This window comes from Phacochoerus africanus, chromosome 1, assembly GCF_016906955.1.
Source record: "Phacochoerus africanus isolate WHEZ1 chromosome 1, ROS_Pafr_v1, whole genome shotgun sequence".
NCBI classification, from domain to species: Eukaryota; Metazoa; Chordata; class Mammalia; order Artiodactyla; family Suidae; genus Phacochoerus; species Phacochoerus africanus.
This window is the reverse complement of record NC_062544.1, coordinates 193107077-193126510: the sequence shown is the minus strand read 5'-3', so window position 1 is coordinate 193126510 and position 19434 is coordinate 193107077. Positions and strand designations below refer to the sequence as shown.

Here is a 19434-nt window from a genome sequence, read left to right as displayed (position 1 = left end):
GAACTGGGGAGCACCTGGGAAACTTCTAAACGTGTATTACCTCATGTCTAGTGAGAGAGGACTAAGTGTCTTTGGCAATTTGATTGGGAAACTTTATACAAGACAGTCTAGAAGAGTGGATTAGGAAACGTGAGGTCTATTTTGAAAAAATATAAAGCTGAGAAAAGATTTAGAAGCTATTGCTACTCAAACCAAAAAAATTCAATCTGAAATATTAGTTGCAAGTAGGTCCCTCTAGATTTAACCAGATGCCAGAAATGTTTCCTCAGGTATATCTTTACTGAAAAAATAAAACCATGTACAAAAACCATGTATATTTATATATACATAAATATATATTTCTCTTTATATAATATAGCTATATATGTTTTGCCTTTCCTTTTTAATCCTCTCCTGCTCCAATTCTTTAAAAAAGAGTACCCAGGAAATCCTGTCGTGGCTCAGTGGTTAACAAACCCGACTAACATCCATAAGGACATGGGTTTGATCCCTGGCCTCGCTCAGTGGGTTAAGGATCCGGCATTGCTGTGAGCTGTGGTGTAGGCCACAGATGTGACTTGGATCCCACATTGCTGTGGCTGTGGTGTAGACCGGCCCCTACAGCTCCAATTCAACCCCTAGTCTGGGAACCTCCATGTGCCGTGGGTACAGCCCTAAAAAGATCAAAAAAAAAAAAAAAAGTACCCAGATACTAAAAACAAGCTCAAATTGCCAAGGTAAACCAGCCCAAGAATAACAGGCTCCTTCTCTCAGGAGCCCAAATCTGGGTGCTGGGGTCTCCACTCAGAACCTGGTAATAAAAGCTGATACAGAATGAGGTAGTTCCAGAAGCTAGCAGCACCTGGGCCCAGAGGGACTTTCTGTACAGAGGCACCCCTAACAGGGCCAGGCTGTGTAATAAGTGGTGTTTGTTGGTCTTACCAAAGAGCTCCTTCCCGTAGGCATCTGGGAACTGGGTTCTGTGTGCCCAGTAAGAGGCCAAGCCTAAGGCCCCAGCTCCAAACAAGGCACTTAGGCAGTGGAAAGCAGCATGCCCTGGTCTGGCAGTGGCTGTGAATGGTCACTCGATGAGTGAACGCTGTATATAATACTCTTAAACAGTGGAAATACTAATAAAAATTCTGATTTTGTGTTTGTTCCAGATTGGTATAAATGTATAAATCACACTCTCTTGGGTAGTTGTTTTATTTAAACAGTTTCCAAAAATTGCAAAATACAATAAGCATTTTTATTTTATTTTATTTTTCTTAATTTTTTTGCTTTGTAGGGCTTTTATTTTATTTTGCTTTATTTTTTTTTTTTTCTTTTTAGGAACCCGCACAATATGGAGGTTCCCAGGCTAGAAGTTGAATCGGAGCTACAGCTGCCGGCCTATACCACAGCCACAGCAATGTAGGATCCTGACCATATCTGCTACCTACACCACAATTCACAGCAACAGCAGATCCTTAACCCACTGAGCGAGGCCAGGGATCGAACCTGTGTCCTTATGGATGCTAGTCAGATTTGTTTCCTCTGAGCCACGACAGGAACTCCGCAATATATATTTCATTTATTTTTATTTTATTTTATTTTTTTGTCTTTTTGCCATTTCTTAGGCCGCTCCCGTGGCATATGGAGGTTCCCAGGCTAGGGGTCTAATCGGAGCTGTAGCTGCCAGCCTACGCCAGAGCCACAGTAATGCGGGATCCGAGCTGCATCTGCAACCTACACCACAGCTCACAGCAACGCCGGATCATTAACCCACTGAGCAAGGCCAGTGATCGAACCCGCAACCTCAAGGTTCCTAGTCGGATTCGTTAACCACTGTGCCACGATGGGAACTCCCGCAATATACATTTTAAATGGCATAAAATATAACTTAATGAATTACTGTAAACACCAACACTTGCATAGCCACTCCTCAGTTCAAGTAAGAGAATGTTGTGTGCACCCCCGAAGCTCTCTCTGTGCCCCTTCCCCATGACAACACTCTGTGTCCCCTTTAGAAGGAACCACCGATCCAACTTCAATGGTGATCACTTCTTCGTTTTGTTGGATAACTTTAATACCAAAGATTGTACTCCTAAACAATAGAATTTAGGTTTGCTTGTTTATGAAGATGATAGATTTTAGCTTGAAATAATTTAGCATATGCAGAAAGAAGCCCATGTCATCACCACTCAGTATAATCAAGCATAGTTAACGTGCCTTACTGCCAGCATGAGAATTGTGCACGTTGTGTTCCCTCCAACAGCTTAACGATATCTTTATTAACAAGTTTATTGATTTTAAACAATATTTTCTACCATATAAGTTCCTTTTCTCTTGATTTCTTCTTTTTCATCTCCCTGCTCCTTTAAAAATGCACTGGATGTAAAGGTTAAAACAGTTTCAGAATAATGCTTTTAAAGTCATGATCTATTTCTATATTCATGGCTGTAGACTGTTCCAACCTTGGCTTTGATTAAGCTAATCAACCGCCCTTTCTCTGCACAGCACTGTGACTTTCAGAAGCTGGGGGGTATTGATTAGTTCAATTTTGCTGATATCTGTAAAGACGAGCCGTTTGAAAGTTGTGACTTGGACAACTCCTAGTACCATTCTGCCATCTCCTGTGTAGTCTAGTCTATTGATCTCATAAAACTTATAGATGTACTTCAAATTGTTTTACTTGTTCAAATTGTTTTACTTGTACAAACCAATCTAAGAAGAGTTTAGCCCTTAAAAAGAAGCTGCCAGGCATAGAGAGGCTAAGAGTTCAATGCCTCAGTGTATTTGGGGCTAGTAGAAAAAAATGAAGTTATTTTTCTTCAGATCAAAAAAGACTAAAGGGACAAAGACTCCAGCACATTAATAAATGAGACATGACCCTTTCTACTGATCCCAGATATTAAAGTTGCTTTCCCAAAGTAAGAGTTTTATTTTTCAAGAGAGACAGGGTCATGTGGGAAAGAAAAAGATCAAAAATAAAAGGTGATGTCACATCAGAGTAGTTATAATTAATAAGTGCTACTGGAAACACTATGAAAAAAGTCAAGAAAGTAAAAAAATATAATTTTAAATGACTATAGTACTTTAGAATGTTGTTTTCAGAAGAAATATACTTTCAAATACAGATTTCTGTGTGTTTAATCAGACACAACTCAGTTGAAATTAGATTAAATCCCAGATGTACACTCAATGATTTCAGGGCATGTAGGATTAATATTTCTTAGTTCATGATGTAGAAAAAATATAAATCACCCTCTGGCCAATGTCTCGTCCTTACTTTGGGAACAGCATGTAATGTGATAAAAGACTTTTTAGTATGGGAAATATAAAATATATAAAAAATGAAATAATAAAGTCTCCATGTTTCTATCACCCAGCTCCAGCAATGACCAAGTCAAGATTAATGGTACCCAACTCAGACACCTCATCATTTCATTAGTAAATAACATTTTAGCACTTAGCTTCAAAGACATGAATGCTTTGCCACATTCATAGTTACCATCGATGTTGTATGTTTGTAAAATCCTTTCTCTCAAATAAGTACTCCACTTTCTTCTCCCTCATAATAGTTCTCAAAAATTAGTGTGGGTGAGAATTCTATCAGGAAAGCACTTAGGATAGAGCACAAGAATGTGCATTTTAAACCACGTATATTGGAAATTTCAATACTGTTGATCTGTGGAGAACACTTTGAGAAATATGACTGGAAATTTATACTAGAATTTCCAAGTAATTCAGTGAAATTAAAATATTTCATGTGAAGTCTACTTTTAAAGTTTTTTCTCTATGTCCATTTTAAGTATTTGGAACTCATCAATGTAGCACTATTTGCAATTTCCCCTTATGATGATTTTACATGTGTTCTCTGTTTAAATGATTTTTGAGTTTCATATAAGCAAAATCTATATGTTATACTCATATAAGTTGAAGTTTTATCCCTTCTTTTAGAAGCATTTGTTTTAGATAGCAATTATTTCTGATCCTGTCTATAATTTTTGCTATGAGAATTATTGAACATTTAACTTCATAAATTTAACAGCTGAAGCACTCTTCAGGAAGGAAGAGATAAATTTGGATTTCTCTTAGAAAAAAATAAACAGTAGGTTAATACAAAAGTGCATTCCTCTTATTGGTTAAAGCAAAGTTAGAAAATCATTCGTCTGGTGGAGAAATGCTTGGGATGATCTACTTCTTTTTGACTCTGCCTATGAAGACAGCAGCAGCAATAATAAAAGATGGGTGGGGAGACTTAAATGCCAAGCTAAAAACCTTTGGACAAAATTCTTGGAGTAGAAGTATCATTGTGAGGAAAAGCTAATAATTGCTCTTTTATAAGCTGTAAGTAAGTAGAGGTTCTCACTAGAAAGACAAACAAAGCTTTCTTGTTCAAGGAAGATAAATAGACATTGGAAGACACTCTCTGCAAGCATCTTTGTAAAAGATTTGGATCTCTATTGGCGAAAAGGTGATCACTAAAGATATGTGATCACCAACAGTGCAGGAGTGTTCCCTTTTCTCCACACCTTCTCCAGCATGTTATTTGTGGTCTTATTAATGATGGCCATTCTGACTGGTGTGAGGTGGTACCTCATAGTAGTATATGCTACTGGGTCACCTTGCTGTACAGTAGAAAATTGACAGAATACTATAAACCTGCTATAATGGAAAAAATCATTATTGAAAATATATATGATCACTAAAAATTACAAAATAAAAATGAAAATCAAAGGTCAACTTTCCTACCCATAACACACCCTTAAGCACTTGCCTTTACCCGGCTGCCCCTTCCTTTTCCAAATGAAAGGAAATTGACACAGAGACCTAACTTTGCAATTTATTTTCCTAAACATCCCAACAGTGCACATTCCATCCTATTCTCTTTGGTCTCTTCTCTGGCTTAGACCAGGTCCAGAATAAGTCCTTCCTTCATGCCTTAAGCAAGGATATATTTCTGACTGCTGGGATCATGTTTCTGTAGGTCCCCTCCCTTGCCCTGATTCTGGAGGATGTAGAAGAAAGAGGGTTGTTGGGCACTTGGACTCCTGCCTTAGGACCTCTGTTATGGAGGAACGGCTCGGGGTTTCTAGTACAGCTTGTATGTCACTTCCTTATACACTTTCCCAGGTACAGCAGAAGTCATATTTCTTTGTGGAGTGTTTTAAACCTCTAAGGAGTGTTCCAATTTGTGGAGATAGAAGGACTCTTACTACAGGTTCCCTAGGAATAACAGGTTGCAAGAGAGCACCTGTGTAATAATGGTGGGTTCTCATCTTGCATCATTCAACAGAGGCTCTTGGGCCTGGGATATAAGTATACCTACGAACAATGGCATGAATGTATCTAGGGAGGTAGATGAATTGAGTTATTAATAGAGAGGCTGATAACTCACATAGTGTTTAGTTTCTTCTGCTTCTAGGATGAAGGTAAGTGTAGAATTTGCAAAAAGGCCCAAAGAACATCTGATGCCAGGGCTTGGGGCTGCTAAATGTCATTCTTATACAGTTACGAATGTATTGGAGGTCCTCCTGGGTCACCAGTGGTAAAAGTCATCTGGAAGTTATTAGTAGATGGAAAAGGCAGATGTGGCACTGAAGATTGAAGGAAAGCAATGGAAACGGAGCTCATAATTTCTATGGAAGTGAGAATTATAGGTAAAGGAAGCTGTATTCAAATTCTATGAGGTCAGGTAGATGCACCAGGTATGTGCTAGTGTAGGAATAAAATTTCTCTAAGTTCTAATAAAACTTATCCTATGCTCCACCAGGCCATCTTTGATTTCTGACTTGAGGATATGTTAATGTAGCCTGTGAGTTCCTTAAACAGTATCATCAAAAGCCAGAAGACATTTGGAGCAAAAATACCCTTATTTAAAGTAGACATGCTTAAGTATTTGGTTGCAAAGTGTCATAACATGTACAACTTAGAGCCAGATACTTCAGTCAAAAGAGAGAGGCGGGTAAAACAAAGGTGGCAAAATATTAACTATGGGTGAATCTCAATGAAAGGTACAATTCATTCAATGTTTCTGTGGCTTTAAATTTTTTGAAAATAAATGTTAGAGAGTCAAAGAAATGGTACAAGTATATTTATAAATATGAAGGTTAACACCATATAAAATAGGCAAAGGAGTTGAAATTGATTTGTTTCTGGAGAGAAAAGCCTGGTAATAGTGGCTGACTGGTATTTTTCATTGCAAGACTTTAGTACTATTTGAGTCTTTAAACACTACAAATGCAGTATTTTGACAAAAACTGAACACTTACTATAAAAGAGAAAAAATCAAATAGGCAAACTGGAAGATCAGATTGCCAGATGCCTCGTGGAATCAGAAAACCCAATCAGTAAATATGCTGGAAGAGTTTTATCTACATGTATATGGTAAAAAATGCATACCATCTCAATGAAAAATAGAACGCTCCAGAAAGAGGATGATAGCTGTATGAGAGAGCAAGTCAAAGATGAAATACCGAGAATCTGAGCATCCTAAGGCCACTAAATCTAGTCTTTCTGAAAAAGTAATATAAAATAATTTATTCATGAAGTGTTACCTGACCTAGCCCATTTCCCAGATCAAATGAAATCACTAGATGCTTAAAGGTCATCATCTATATATACCTCAGCTTCATGGACAGGTTGTAGGTGCCCTAGGAAAATTAGTTTACTAACTATTGGTCCTTGTTCAGGTGGTCAGAGATCATTGTGGGTAGAAGAATGCAGAGAGCTATTTCACATTTTATGATTATTATGGGGAAAGGGCTCACCATTCTTATTTATGTTTTTATTTTGTTACTTTATCTTGAACAAAATTACCTGGCCCCCTAAGAAGAGGGTGAATCCTGATAATTTTTCTTTGTGTTCCAAAAGTTGTACCAATGTTCTTTTAAATGGCCTTAGTCTTGATCTCTAAAAGGAAATGTAAGTCATTGGTGACAGCCAGGGTGGACACTGGACCACTGAGCGGCTTGAGTGATAGGACTAAGGGGTTCATATGCTTCTGACATATGAATCAGTGAGGACAATCATCAACTTCAAGAAGAGTTTTAAGCTGACATGACCAAGGTTTGGACCGTGATGCTGTCAGATGATTCTGAATCTTGGTGCCAGTGAACCTGGGCTGCCAGTCACCTCTCTCGGCTCGGTTTTTCCATTCTTGTTCCTTGCTGAGGTACAAAAGCTGCACAGCTTTGCTGATTACTGATCTTGCCTCCTATCAAAGCTAGTAAATGACCCTAGAAGCTGGCTCCTTAGAGATTGTCAGAAGCTGCAACTCAGTCCTAAGCTGCCTTGGAGGCTATGTCATCCAGACAACTTCAAGAAGGGGGAGAGGCGAGAAACAAACTTTTATTATGTTTGCTCACCACTGAAAATTTTGTGTCTTGGAGTTTCCGTTGTGGTTCAGTGGGTTAAACACCTGACATAGTGTTCATGAGGATGTGGGTTCAATCCCCAGCCCCAGGTTAAGGATCTAGCATTGCCACAAGCTTCAGCATAGGTCACAGATGCAGCTTGGATCTGGCATTGCTGAGGGTATGGTGTAGGCTGACACCTGCAGCTCCAATTCAATGCCTAGCCTGGGAATTTCCATGTGCTGCAGTGTGACTGTAAAAAGGGGGAAAAATTGTATCTTTACTGTGGCTGCTAAAAAATGATTATCCTCACTTAGATGCAGTTTGATTTGGAGAAAGAAGTGGAAGGTCTCCAGATCCCCAGTGAATCACTACAAGCCATCAGGGACTTCAGAGGTACTCGGCAGTTAAGGGTGCTGAATTCCACAGTAAGAGAGTAGTTTCCGCACCAGAGATTAGGTCATAGTTCCTGGCTGGCAGAATTGGGTGGGAGACCTTAGCAGCTGCCACAAGTCAGGCCCTGCAGCAAATCTCAGTTGCTGCTTGGAGAGAGAAAAATCAGTCATTTAAGGAGAGAGAAAGGCTCATTAAATATATTACTCCAGGGTATTCTGGTGTGTATGTCCCAGATGTCTTCCTGAAGAAGACATTCTCTTCCTGGGAAAAGGAATATTAAATAACTGCTTGATCTCCATTCCTAGATGAAAAGGGGACTCTATCAGTTATTCAGTGTTTGATCTCAGACCCATTGCCAGCCTTCTCCTGCTCTGTATCACAAGGGATTATCCCTGCTGGTTTTCATTTGGCCAATGGAAGGACTTGGCAGAAAATTGGAAGGCAAGGTCAAAAGTCAGGTTCATTCCCCTTCTTGCTCTCTGATTTGGGAGATGTGTGGTAATAGCTCTGTCTCTTCTTGTGATACCTGCTTACAATTTAGCCTCCCCCCTGCTTCCCCACTCTGTGGTATTGGTTCCCATTGGATATCCCTGGCTCCTGGGTTCTAATGATTTCAGGTTTTTTGTTTGTTTGTTTGTTTGGTTTTTTAATCATAGTCCACAGGGTGATAGCAGCTTCCTGCTCTTGCTAATGTTATGGGTTTTCTCATCACCCCTTTTGGTTCTGCATCTCTTCCAACACTTTCATAACTATTTCCCTCTATCTAAAGTCCCTTTGAACTACATGTCAGGAGCTCTGTTTTGCTGACTGGACCTGGCCGACTTGGACCATAGACCTTGCTGATGTCCCAGGAGCCAGAGTTGGTTAAGGCATGGGAACGGACCTCTAGATATAGTGGGAAAGACAGAGGGTGATGTGACTGGATGTGTGAGGAGATTTGGAAAATAGTCTTGGAAGAATGAGACCCTGAGAGAAGAAATTGCCTTTTATGAGATACCTACATTTGAGCTCTTTTGTAAGGAGTAAGTATATTCTGTACCCATTACCCCATTTTGGTCTCTTGGTTTTGAGTAGATGCTCTTGGGAAATCCTCAGAGTACCTAACTTTCCTCCCACTGGCTCATTAAAAGGAACTTAATCTGGGTTCTCTTCTAATGAATAGCTTGACTTCCCTATCCTTTCTGGTGTCCAGGTGAGAGCTAGACCTCAGTAATATAGAAAGTTGTCTTTGGAATGTCTAAGCTCATTTTCTTAGGTCATTTTTCTCTTCCCCCCAGGTGGTTTGCCTTTTGTAGATGGTAAGGCTCTGATGCAGACTCTGACCCACTTCTTAGGAAAAGGATAGAACCATGCCAGTGCTTAAAAAACTTGGATTCAGATTCACAAATGGAATCACTGAAAAAAAAGATAGAGACTTGAATATAATTAAGCTAATATATTTCTCATTTTTTTCTAGACATAATGAGCATTATTTTAAAGTGAAATGTAATTAACAGTATGTATTAATACAATAAAAGTTTATCAACTTAAGTATTGATCGAACATGAAAATACACTGTGTTCTGTCAATAGTACTTAATATAGACTTAACTAATGTCTGTTTATTTTTTAGATCATTTAGTTAGTGTTCCAGTACACTTTTTAAGCAGCCATGTATGAACTGCTTTAATCGGGCTTATTATATTTCTATGCAGTTCTTCTACTATTATTTTTTCTTTAATTAAGTGCCTGAATGTGTTTGTAAAGAACCAATGATGCCATAATATCCTTAAATATTCAAATATAGGTTCCCAGATTTTCTACTTACACTTTCACACTGAAATGTGGGAGAAAAAGAAAAGAAAGAGGTGAACTTACATGCCATGAACTTAAATTTGTTCTAAGCTTTTAGAAAGAAAATACAAATTGCTAAGGAGGAACTTTAAAGACAAACTGCAAAACACTCTATTTCATTGTAGCATGCTTCATTTCATGGGTTTTTAAACTTAACCACAGCGATATGTACTCTTGGTGGCAGAGACGTTCCACAATTGTTTGCACAATTCCACTCAGGCAAACTGGGTCAAGCAAGGAGGCATGATTGAAATGACAAGTCATCCGAGTTCTCTTTCAGAATTCTTTCAATTCTTTCTCCTCTCTAGCTAGTCATCTCTAACCTATTATTTAAGGCCACCTTAAGCTCTGCTTCTTTTGCACAAATGTTCTTCTTTGGGAATCCTCTGCTTTTTCTTAACCCATTTGGTTTTACTGTTGGTAACTGTAATTAGCACATTACATGGTAGAAAATTTTATTCAAATTTTTTCACACTATACAATGTAATATACGTTTTTCTTCAGATATGACATCATTTAAATTTAAAAGAAAACCAGGAGAGAAGGCATGTTGCAAAGAATTCAAATATTACTAAAGAGTTAAGGTGGTAAGTCTATTTTTTCTCTCCAGGACTATTTCATTCTGGGGTGTAACTACCTCAGTTCAACACTTTTTCACATATATGCTTTCATGCTTCCTTGCCTTTGCCCATCATTTTTTTCTGAGCCTGGAATGCATTCTCACATTTTCTGCACATCTTTTAAGACTCCTAAGAGTGGTATGTTCTGTAGATTCTTCTTTGCTATGTTCAGTCAGTGTTTTGTTCTCTGTACTCTCTTGATATGCTGCTTGGACCACTACTTAATAATCATTTCATCCTGTCTTATTTGCAGCAAGTTCTTTACATACCAACTTTGCTATAGTATTATTTCTTTGAGGGAAAGAGTCCATCTTAGTCAACTTTGTATTGCTTGCAAAATCAACCCCAGTCATTCTTACTACATACTCAAGTCAATGAACTAACTGAATGTATGTAATATAGTATATCCATTATCTGTTTTATGAGGCTTTATCACAGCCAGACTTTCAGCATCTTTGGGGCAGGGCTGAGGCTTTTTGCTGTTGTAATATGATCAAAACAAAGTTAGTTAAAATATTATAACCACACCATACTTTTCTGTATATTTTGCTTTTTAAAAATGTAATTTTCAAAAATTCACTTGGACATTACAACATCATATATCAGTAGGCTGCACTGATCTAAAGAAAAAAAATAGAGTTGTTCCTGCTGTAGGGCAATGGGTTAAAGGACCTGGCATTGCTACAGCTGCAGCATAGGTCACAGCTGCCACTTGGATTTGATTCCTGGTCTGGGAACTTCCATATGTCATGGGTGCAGCTGAAAAGGAAAAAAATAATTATATATATATATATATATATATATATATATATATATATATATAGTCTTTTATAGGTCTTCGAGTTAGCTAGCCCTGAGTTTGAATTCCTTCTCAGCTATTTGCAGGCTATGAGATCTTTTTAGCCTCAGTTTTCCCTATTAAGACTAATGATTAGTCTTTTAGAATTATTGGGAGGAATGTGTGACATATGCATATAAAGTTATGTGATACATATTTGACATTGAACATGAGTGAAGATTCCCCTCCTCATCATACTCCCTAGGAAATAAAGCCTTAGTTGGGCTAAATGTTTGTCCAAGGCCATGTGGCTGGCAAATGACTGTAAATGGTAACAAAGCTAGGACTGGAATCCAGGCCTTCTGAATCTATGTATATGCACCAAATGCCTGTCCCCTTATGCCTAAACTCTGGGCTGTGACTGAACATTTCTGCAGGAAGCTGAAAATGGCTCACTTTTGCTATCATCCTGCTGCCATGCACACTCCATATCTTAAGACACAATGGCAGGCTGCTACTTCTTAGTGTGATGAGGAAACCAAGACTCTCAGAGGTTAAGTGAGTTGGGCAAGGTCAAAAAACTATCTAGGAGCCCCATCTACCTTGTGGCCCTCACTCTTGCCTCTTGCAGAGACCTTGTGGTTTAATCTGGATGGACCCTAGTTGGAAGAGACAGCTGCACCCACAGGAACAGCATCACTAACCCTGGCTCCAGAGCATTACACAGCAAGACAGCAACTTGATATCTCTTAGCAAGACAGCCTCACAGTACATAAGGAGGCAAGAGATTAAGACAATGAGGGGAGTGAAGACTTAGAGGACAATGAGGACATGCAGGACATGGATGAGATGAATGATTATAGCTAGTAGTCTGATAATGGAGTGTCACTGAGGTAGACATGGAGGGCAACAAACAGGGTCAGGAGCAGTTGATAATCGGAGGTAGACAGGGCAGGGTGGCCTCAGGGAGATTCTATGCTGGCCAACCTGCTCTATACCCCCTGCAGAACCAGCTGATGGCTGTTTAGGAAAAACAAAAACAAAACACAGCAAGAAACACTTCTGCTCACCCGGTCTACTCATGAGGAAATGTCACCCTCAAGCCATCTCAAGTAAGGAAATGCAGAGAGTAAAATTGTCAGTAATTTATTAAACTTCAGAGATTTATCTGTTTCCCATGAGTGAGTACCTAGTTAACATAAATTGGTTAAAATTATAATCCAGTAATTGAAATTATTATCCGTGAGGTGGAACTGGGGGAAAAGGATATTGACCTATAATATATTCTACTTCATCCCAACACATTCTGCCAACTGTGCTCCCTCTTCTTTCCTTACTATGATTTTACAAATTAAGTTGGAAAAAAGGAAACATGGCATATGTATGGTCAAGCAAGAAGTGTGTTTAGTGGAAAAAAATAAACCCTTATATGCATTCACCACCATGCCCCAGTATAAAGAGCCTGAAAACTCTTTGGATGATTGACTATTTATAATCTCAAAGAAACTGAACAGAAGAAGCAGAAGAAATAGGAAACTTGGAAGGGCTTGGAGCTGCTGTAATGTTAGAAATGTTTGCTGAAAGGATTTTAGGACATAAAACTCAAAGCAATTTCTGAAATGCCTGCTCTTTAGATCAGAGCTTCTAAAACTTGTAAAGTGGAAATGAATTACCTGGGGATCTTGTGAAAATCAGATTCTGATTTAGTAGGTTCCTGGGAGGTCTCTAGTTTTCCCTTCTCTAACAAGCTCCAGTGTGTGCTGATGCTGCTGGTCCACAGACCGTACTTTGAGAGAGAAAGCTTTAGACCATGTTGACCATCTCTGTGTTACTGAAACACTGAGATCACGAGATCACCTAAGATAATTGCTAATGCCTGCATTTTGAAAATAGTGGTTTTATTTGGATTAGTGATGGTGTAGAACCAAATCATGAGTCAAAAAATGAACTCCAAGATGAGCTTAAGTTGTAGTGAAATCAACTTTAGAACCTGTTTTAATCTATATGAAGATAGGCTTACATGGCTTCTCGAGGCTGTAAGTGCTGAATTATTCATAGGAATGCTTCAGAGCAGCCTTCCATAAATCAAACGAAGAGAACTGAATTGGGAATTGTAATGGTGAGAAATTTTGAGCTCCTAACCTGATTTACCTGAGTACTCTCTCAGTTATCTTTCTTTTGTTCTGACCCAATCATCCCTGGTGATTTAACAGCACCTAAATATAGCCCCTGAGACTCTTTCATTGCAGTATGTGATTTTTGAGCTCTGTAATTTTAAAGCCTTCTCAGATGGATATTAGAGTCAAAATTGAAATCTCAAAGTGCCATGTGAGAAACCTAGAGAAGGTTTTTAGTTGGTTCATCCAGATGCTTTTACTTGGTTAACAGGGTTGGACTAATAGGACTCTATCATCACAACAACTATTTGGGACAAAAGCAACTCATTTCACAGTAATGTTTTGGTATTCCATTTAATAAAAATGCAATGTTGTCCCTATTTCCCCTCAGGGACAACTTGATTTATGTAAGTATTGAAATATTTTATTTTATTTATTTGAAATATTTTATATGGATGATATTCCTTCATTCACTTCTGTTGATTTATCTATTGATAAGTAGATCCTGAATGTTTGAAGCTAGGAATTTGACCAAGAACACTAATACACTGATTAGAATAGTAAGAAATTGAGCTTACTGGAAATTGTATGTAACACTTAAATGTAGGTTGAAATAATCATCAATCTTATACAAGTGATTTTATGATGATATAGCAAAAAGTATGGCCTTTGATAATGCTTTATCTTACCTGCTTCATGAGATTGCTATGAGGATCAAATAGGAAAGTGTCCTTGAAAGTGATATGTAAGATATAAATGGTATTTTTGTCTTAATTCTCCCCTTCTACCAAGCTATTTTATGTAAGACTACCACGTTAATCTTAAAGCATCATTCTGATTACATCATTTCCCAGTCCAAATACCTTCAAAAACCCATTCCAATTTCCTTCTGATGAATTGGGTTTGGCTTCTCTAGCACTTAAGAAACATCATGTTGTCTTTCTAGCATAATCTCCAATTATATTGCTATTCTAACTTCATTGTCCAAGACTGTTGGGTTACATCAGATCTTCTCTGAGCTCCTGGACCAAATTTTCCTTTGTTCCTTGATATCTCCCTCTGGTTGTTCCATAGTGACCCTGATTCCAAATGTGTGCAAAACTAAGATCATAACCTTTCTTTATATATTATCTATTATCCATTTAGTTGCCCAAGCCAGAAAATGGGGAATTTGGGTGTTTTTGTTGTTGTCATTGTTAACCTGCACCTCTCTTACAAGCCCACCATCAGCTAGCAATGGGGAAATTATTCTTTACCTGCCTTTATCTCACACATACCCTCTATGTTTCCAACTCAATTGATCCTATCAGACTCTTTTCAGGCCTAATATCCTTTTGCTCTTTTAATGAGCAAATATTTATGAATCACCTGCACAGTGTCAGCTATTGTGAAAGTTTTACATTGCTGCTGTAACATGCTACCACACACTTGTTGGCTTAAGGCAACACGTTATTTTACATGTCTGGAAGTCAGAAGACTGAAATTGATCTTACTGAACTAGAATCAAGGTGTAGGCAGAACTGTGTTCCTTCTGGGTGGGAAATTCCATGTTCTCACTTTTTTCAGCTTCCAGAGGCGAGCTGCATTCCTTGGCTTGTGTCACTCTTCCACTTCCAAAGCTATTAACTACATTCGCCTAACCTATGCCTCTCTTGATGTAGCTTCTCTGACTGACTCTCCTGCCTCTGGGTTTCATTTATGAGGACCCTTGTGATTACATTTAGGTCACACCTGAATAATCCAGAATGGTCTCTTCATTTCTAAATCATAACTTAGTCACAGATCTGCAAAGTTACTTTTGGCCATGTTAGGTAACACATTGAAAAGGTTCTGGAGATTAGGACGTGGATACTTTTGGTAGGGGTGGAGTGGGAGGTAAATATTATTCTGCCCAACACAGTTATCTTACTAAGCATTGTGAACACAGAGGTCAATATAATGATGGAGTCCTTGTCCTCAATGAAATCACAAACAAAGCAGTTAAATGAGAGGGCAGCTATAATATTCTGTAATTACAATAAAAACTCTAGGATTTCTTTGAGGATCAAGGAAGGCTTTGGAAGGAAGGAAGTGATATCAAAGCCATATGGTATAAGTTCTATTTGAGGTTTTTGTTACATCTTGGGAGAATAATGGCACCAAAATAAGTTTGGGGCTACAATTTAAGTTGTAATAATATCAATTAGATGTTTCACTTTTAGAGTGGTGATCAGATTTGCTTAATATACATATTAGTTCTATTGCAAAGACACAAATATGAGTACTGTATGTACATATCATATTTATACATATAAACTTATTTTTTTTTTGGTTGTTCCCATGGCCTGTGGAATTTCCCTGGTAAGGGATTGAACCTGCACCGTAGCAGTGACCCAAGTTGCTGTAGGGACAATGCTGATTTTTAACCGCTCCCCCACCTCCCCATGCCCACAGGAGAATTCCCCATTCACATAATCTTTACAGAAATACAATTGGATATAAAATATGGATATGGCATTTGACAGATAATTTGAGCTGTAGAACCAATACATAAGTGTGAGGCACTTTTCTATGGGCAAAGCGGAATAGCAAATCTGGCACAAATTCTGTTGTTTGGAAATTCACATTTGAGAAGGGATACAAAGCATGGGTCTACATACTTACAAAAATATGAAGCAGAAAGAGATTACTGTCATAAGAGAGATACAGATAGGGTATTATGTATATACAGGGCTGGGAGGGAATTATTTTCATCTTAGAGAAATCAGGGAAGATGATAAAAATATCTGATTTGAGCTGGAGTTTTAAATGATAGGTTGTTGGGTTTTGGTCACGTTGGTGATGAGAGAAAACATAAAAAGGGCAGGTACTCCACATTGCTCATAGATAGAGAAGAGAGAAGTTCCTTCTGGAGATCTTTGAGTCTTTGAAACATCAGCTGAAGAGATGTGAATTCTAATTACAATTTCACCTGCACCAAATGGAATTATTCATGCATTTCTGTTGCTTCCACCAAGTCATCAGAAGGATTTCTGTTGGACTCTGTTAAGGAAAACATACAGAAATAAATCATATATATATATTTTTTTTTGTTAGAATGGGAAAGATTAAGAAATTCACAAGGGGAAAATACTATTTTATAGGGGAAACACAGAAAAATTCAGAGCTTTGGGAAATTGTTTTACAATAATTCACTTAGTATATGTTAAGCTCTGACTCTTTGCAAAACAGTAATAGATGATGTAGGGAATATGAATATTTTAAGACATAGTCCCTATTTTTAATCCATCCATCTTAGGAGGAAAAAAATGATTGAGTATCACAATAAAGCAGTGTAATTTATGTTACATGATTGGATATAGATCAGATCAATTCTTGTGGTTCTGAGTTGGGAATGCTCATGGGAGGGAGAACACTGTGTCTGATATGGAAGAATAAGCAGAGTTACAATAGACTAGGGCATGTACAGAGGGACGGAGGAAAGGTAAATCTGCAGGGATGAAATTCAGGCAAAAAGAATAGCACATGAAAAATCGTGGAAGCCAAAAAGTCAAGACATTCTCATGGACTGCACCTGTCATTTGCTTTCCCCAGTCTGAACTGGGAAGTAGTAACAGGGAGTACAACTGCAAGGAAGATAGTCCCTGACTTCAAGGAATTTATAACTTTGAGGAGGGTACAGAGAAAGACAAGTAAAGTGTGATTTACATTGTGGTAGAGATAAAACAGAGAACCCCATTTTTACCTAGACTAGAAGTCATCAAGACCAGAGGGAGCTTCCCAGAGGAGGTTCTCTCTGAGCTGAGTCCAAACGGAGGACTATGAGTTGGCCAAGCAAAGAGCAGGAAGATGGAGGTGTCTGTGCAAAGATTCAGAGCAGAGAGACCAAGAGAACAACGCATTTGGAGAACTTTAGAAGGTTTACTTGTGGTTAGAGTCCAGACTTTTGGGGAAGAAGATAGAGAAGTTTATTGATGTAAAGAGCAGCTAGGTCACAGAGGACTTTGGAGACTACATAGGAGGCTGTTTCAACATCCAGACAGAGTGATTGAGAGTCAAAACTATAAAATGGCACTAATGATTAATAAAGAGAAGATGGATAAGATAGACAATGAAATACATGAAGGAAGATCCCTAGAAACCTAGTCTGAGGGATTTTACCACAAATGATAGTATGAATGTACTGACATAGAGAACAGTGAAGAAAACACCCAGAAGTAAAGCCAAGGTAAGAAGGACCAGATCGTGCATCCAAGGGGAAAGGGCAAAACAAGTTTTCAAATAGGAAAAGAAAGGGGGTCACAGAGGGCAGGGAAAGTGAGGGAGAAACTCTAGAAACTCAGGATTTGCAATGAGATGCTCTTTTGCATAGAGGCTAGTGTAGACAATACTAGGTAGAAGGCAGCATTTACAATAGTGTCACCTTAGCTGGGTAAATGGAACTTGATGGGTCTTTTTATCTAATATACAGAAGAATAATTTGAAGTTTTGACCAAGATATTCAAGGCTGAATTCTCACCAGGAAAAAAAAATTCTCATAAGTCTTAACTCACATCTTCACTTTACTGTTTTCCAGGTCTACATGGCACATAAAAGGACAAGATATTTTCTGATAGATGAATATAGTTACCTCCACGTCAAATCTAATAGTTTTTTCTAATCTATAGTTTTCTATTTCTGTGTTTTTTGGTAAAAATAACTTTCTGATTTAGGACAGAGAATGAAAATGTAGTTTGAAACAGAATTTGAACTGTGGAAAATTTGAGAAAATTGATGAGATTGATTCCTACTGATGAATATTATCTTGATGACTGTTTCCTCGCTAAGATTTTTTCTGCAAGTAATGATTCATCAGCTGCAGCTCTAATTATTAGCATCCTCAATCTTTCCCCATGGTTTTACATCCCTTGAAACAAACATATGTGCTGACTATTCAAAAAAACCTTTTAGTTGCCAGAGGAGTTAAAAATAATTAATACTTCTCCCTCCTTAACACATCTGCAGGGCATCCCAGTTCTTTTCCCTCTTCCTCCCTCACCTAACTCCCCAGAATATTTTATTATAAACTGTACATATTGCTAAGCTCTTTTGTCTCCCAAAATATTGTGTAGACTTTGTGTAGCGTGGCAACTTGATGTACACATGATAAGTGAATGTTAATTACTACTTAGATCATCAGCTAAAGAGTTCCTCTATATACAGTCTTGCTTACACAGGACTCAAACTTTTACCATATTTTAAGACATATGCAGCTTCATGGCATGAGTTCATTCATCTCTGCAAAAAGCCTTCGTGGAAATCTAAACAAAAGTGGTTTCCATTAGATATTCTCCAAGTCTATTATGAAGTCTTTTATCATTTCTTTTTGTTTTTTATTACTTAAAAAAATTATCTGTTCTTATTTCTTTGAGGCTTAGGGTGAAAAATATTGCAATAAATTATATAGCAATAGCAAAGTGTGGGCCCAAGAATTAACCTTAAAAAAATGATGATCAGGAGTTCCCTGGTGGCTCAGTGGATTAAGGATCCAGCATTGTCACTGCTGTGGCTCTGATCACTGCTGTGGTGTGGGTTCCATGCTTGGATCAGGGACTTCTGCATGCCACAGGCTCAGCAAAAAAAAAAAAAAAAAAAAGGCTAGAAAGTTCGAGAGGCAATATATATCTTGGGCAATGGATAAAGAAATTAAACAATTAAAATCTTAGCATTAGGAGAAAAAGTGATTAGAGGACTATCTTCTCTATATTATACAATTTGGGAAGACACTCAAGACCCTCAGGTAGGGTATCTTAAAGCTGTCAAGACAACAATTTGTCTTTAAGATACCTACCTGGTAGAAATCCCTTGCAATCCTATGGTAGCATCTATGAGGCATTTGGTTTAAGTTTATAAATCCAAGGTCAAGTGAAGATGTACTTTTGTTGTTGCCCTTTCCTGACTTCAACCTAGATCAAAATACTTAACCTTCATAGTTCTTTTCTAACTATTGATTTTCTTCTGATTATAGGATTCATCAGCTCAGCAAGCTTGTTATTTTTAGGCTAGTTTAGTAGTGAGTGGCAATTAAAAAATATGGCCTATAGATGTGAATATACTTTATAATCCAGAGCCCCATGATGGTATTCATGTGCAGACTGGGATCATAAGAGGACGTTCCCTTCATTGACTGGATAGTTTTAAACTCCTTTAAATTTACCACTTGGTTGTAAGATGTCAAATTACTAAAGGAATAGGTGGGTTTCAGTTATAGGCATGTAAGAACATAGGTTGGGGTAGCAACCATCCACATGGTTTTGCTAGCATCTTGCTTTTCTACAGTCTTGTAGATTTCAGCAGCTAAAAATAAAAGTTCTCAGCTTTACAATAAAACACAATCTATTTTACTGAGGTCTG

The 19434-nt window shown here is 38.0% G+C and overlaps 1 protein-coding gene and 1 pseudogene across 1 annotated transcript; one reads left to right on the top strand and one right to left on the bottom strand.

Moving 5' to 3' along the window:
• Nucleotides 1-703: 703 nt before the first annotated feature.
• Nucleotides 704-1964, bottom strand: LOC125110910 (transmembrane protein 256-like). The gene is made up of 2 exons (XM_047752586.1): nucleotides 1874-1964; nucleotides 704-1050 (listed from the first exon to the last, which is right to left on the bottom strand). The coding sequence occupies exons 1-2, from the start codon at nucleotides 1962-1964 to the stop codon at nucleotides 704-706; spliced, it is 438 nt and encodes a 145-aa protein (XP_047608542.1).
• Nucleotides 1965-7636: 5672 nt separating this feature from the next.
• Nucleotides 7637-11973, top strand: LOC125110901 (anaphase-promoting complex subunit 15-like; annotated as a pseudogene).
• The last annotated feature ends 7461 nt before the right edge of the window (nucleotides 11974-19434 follow it).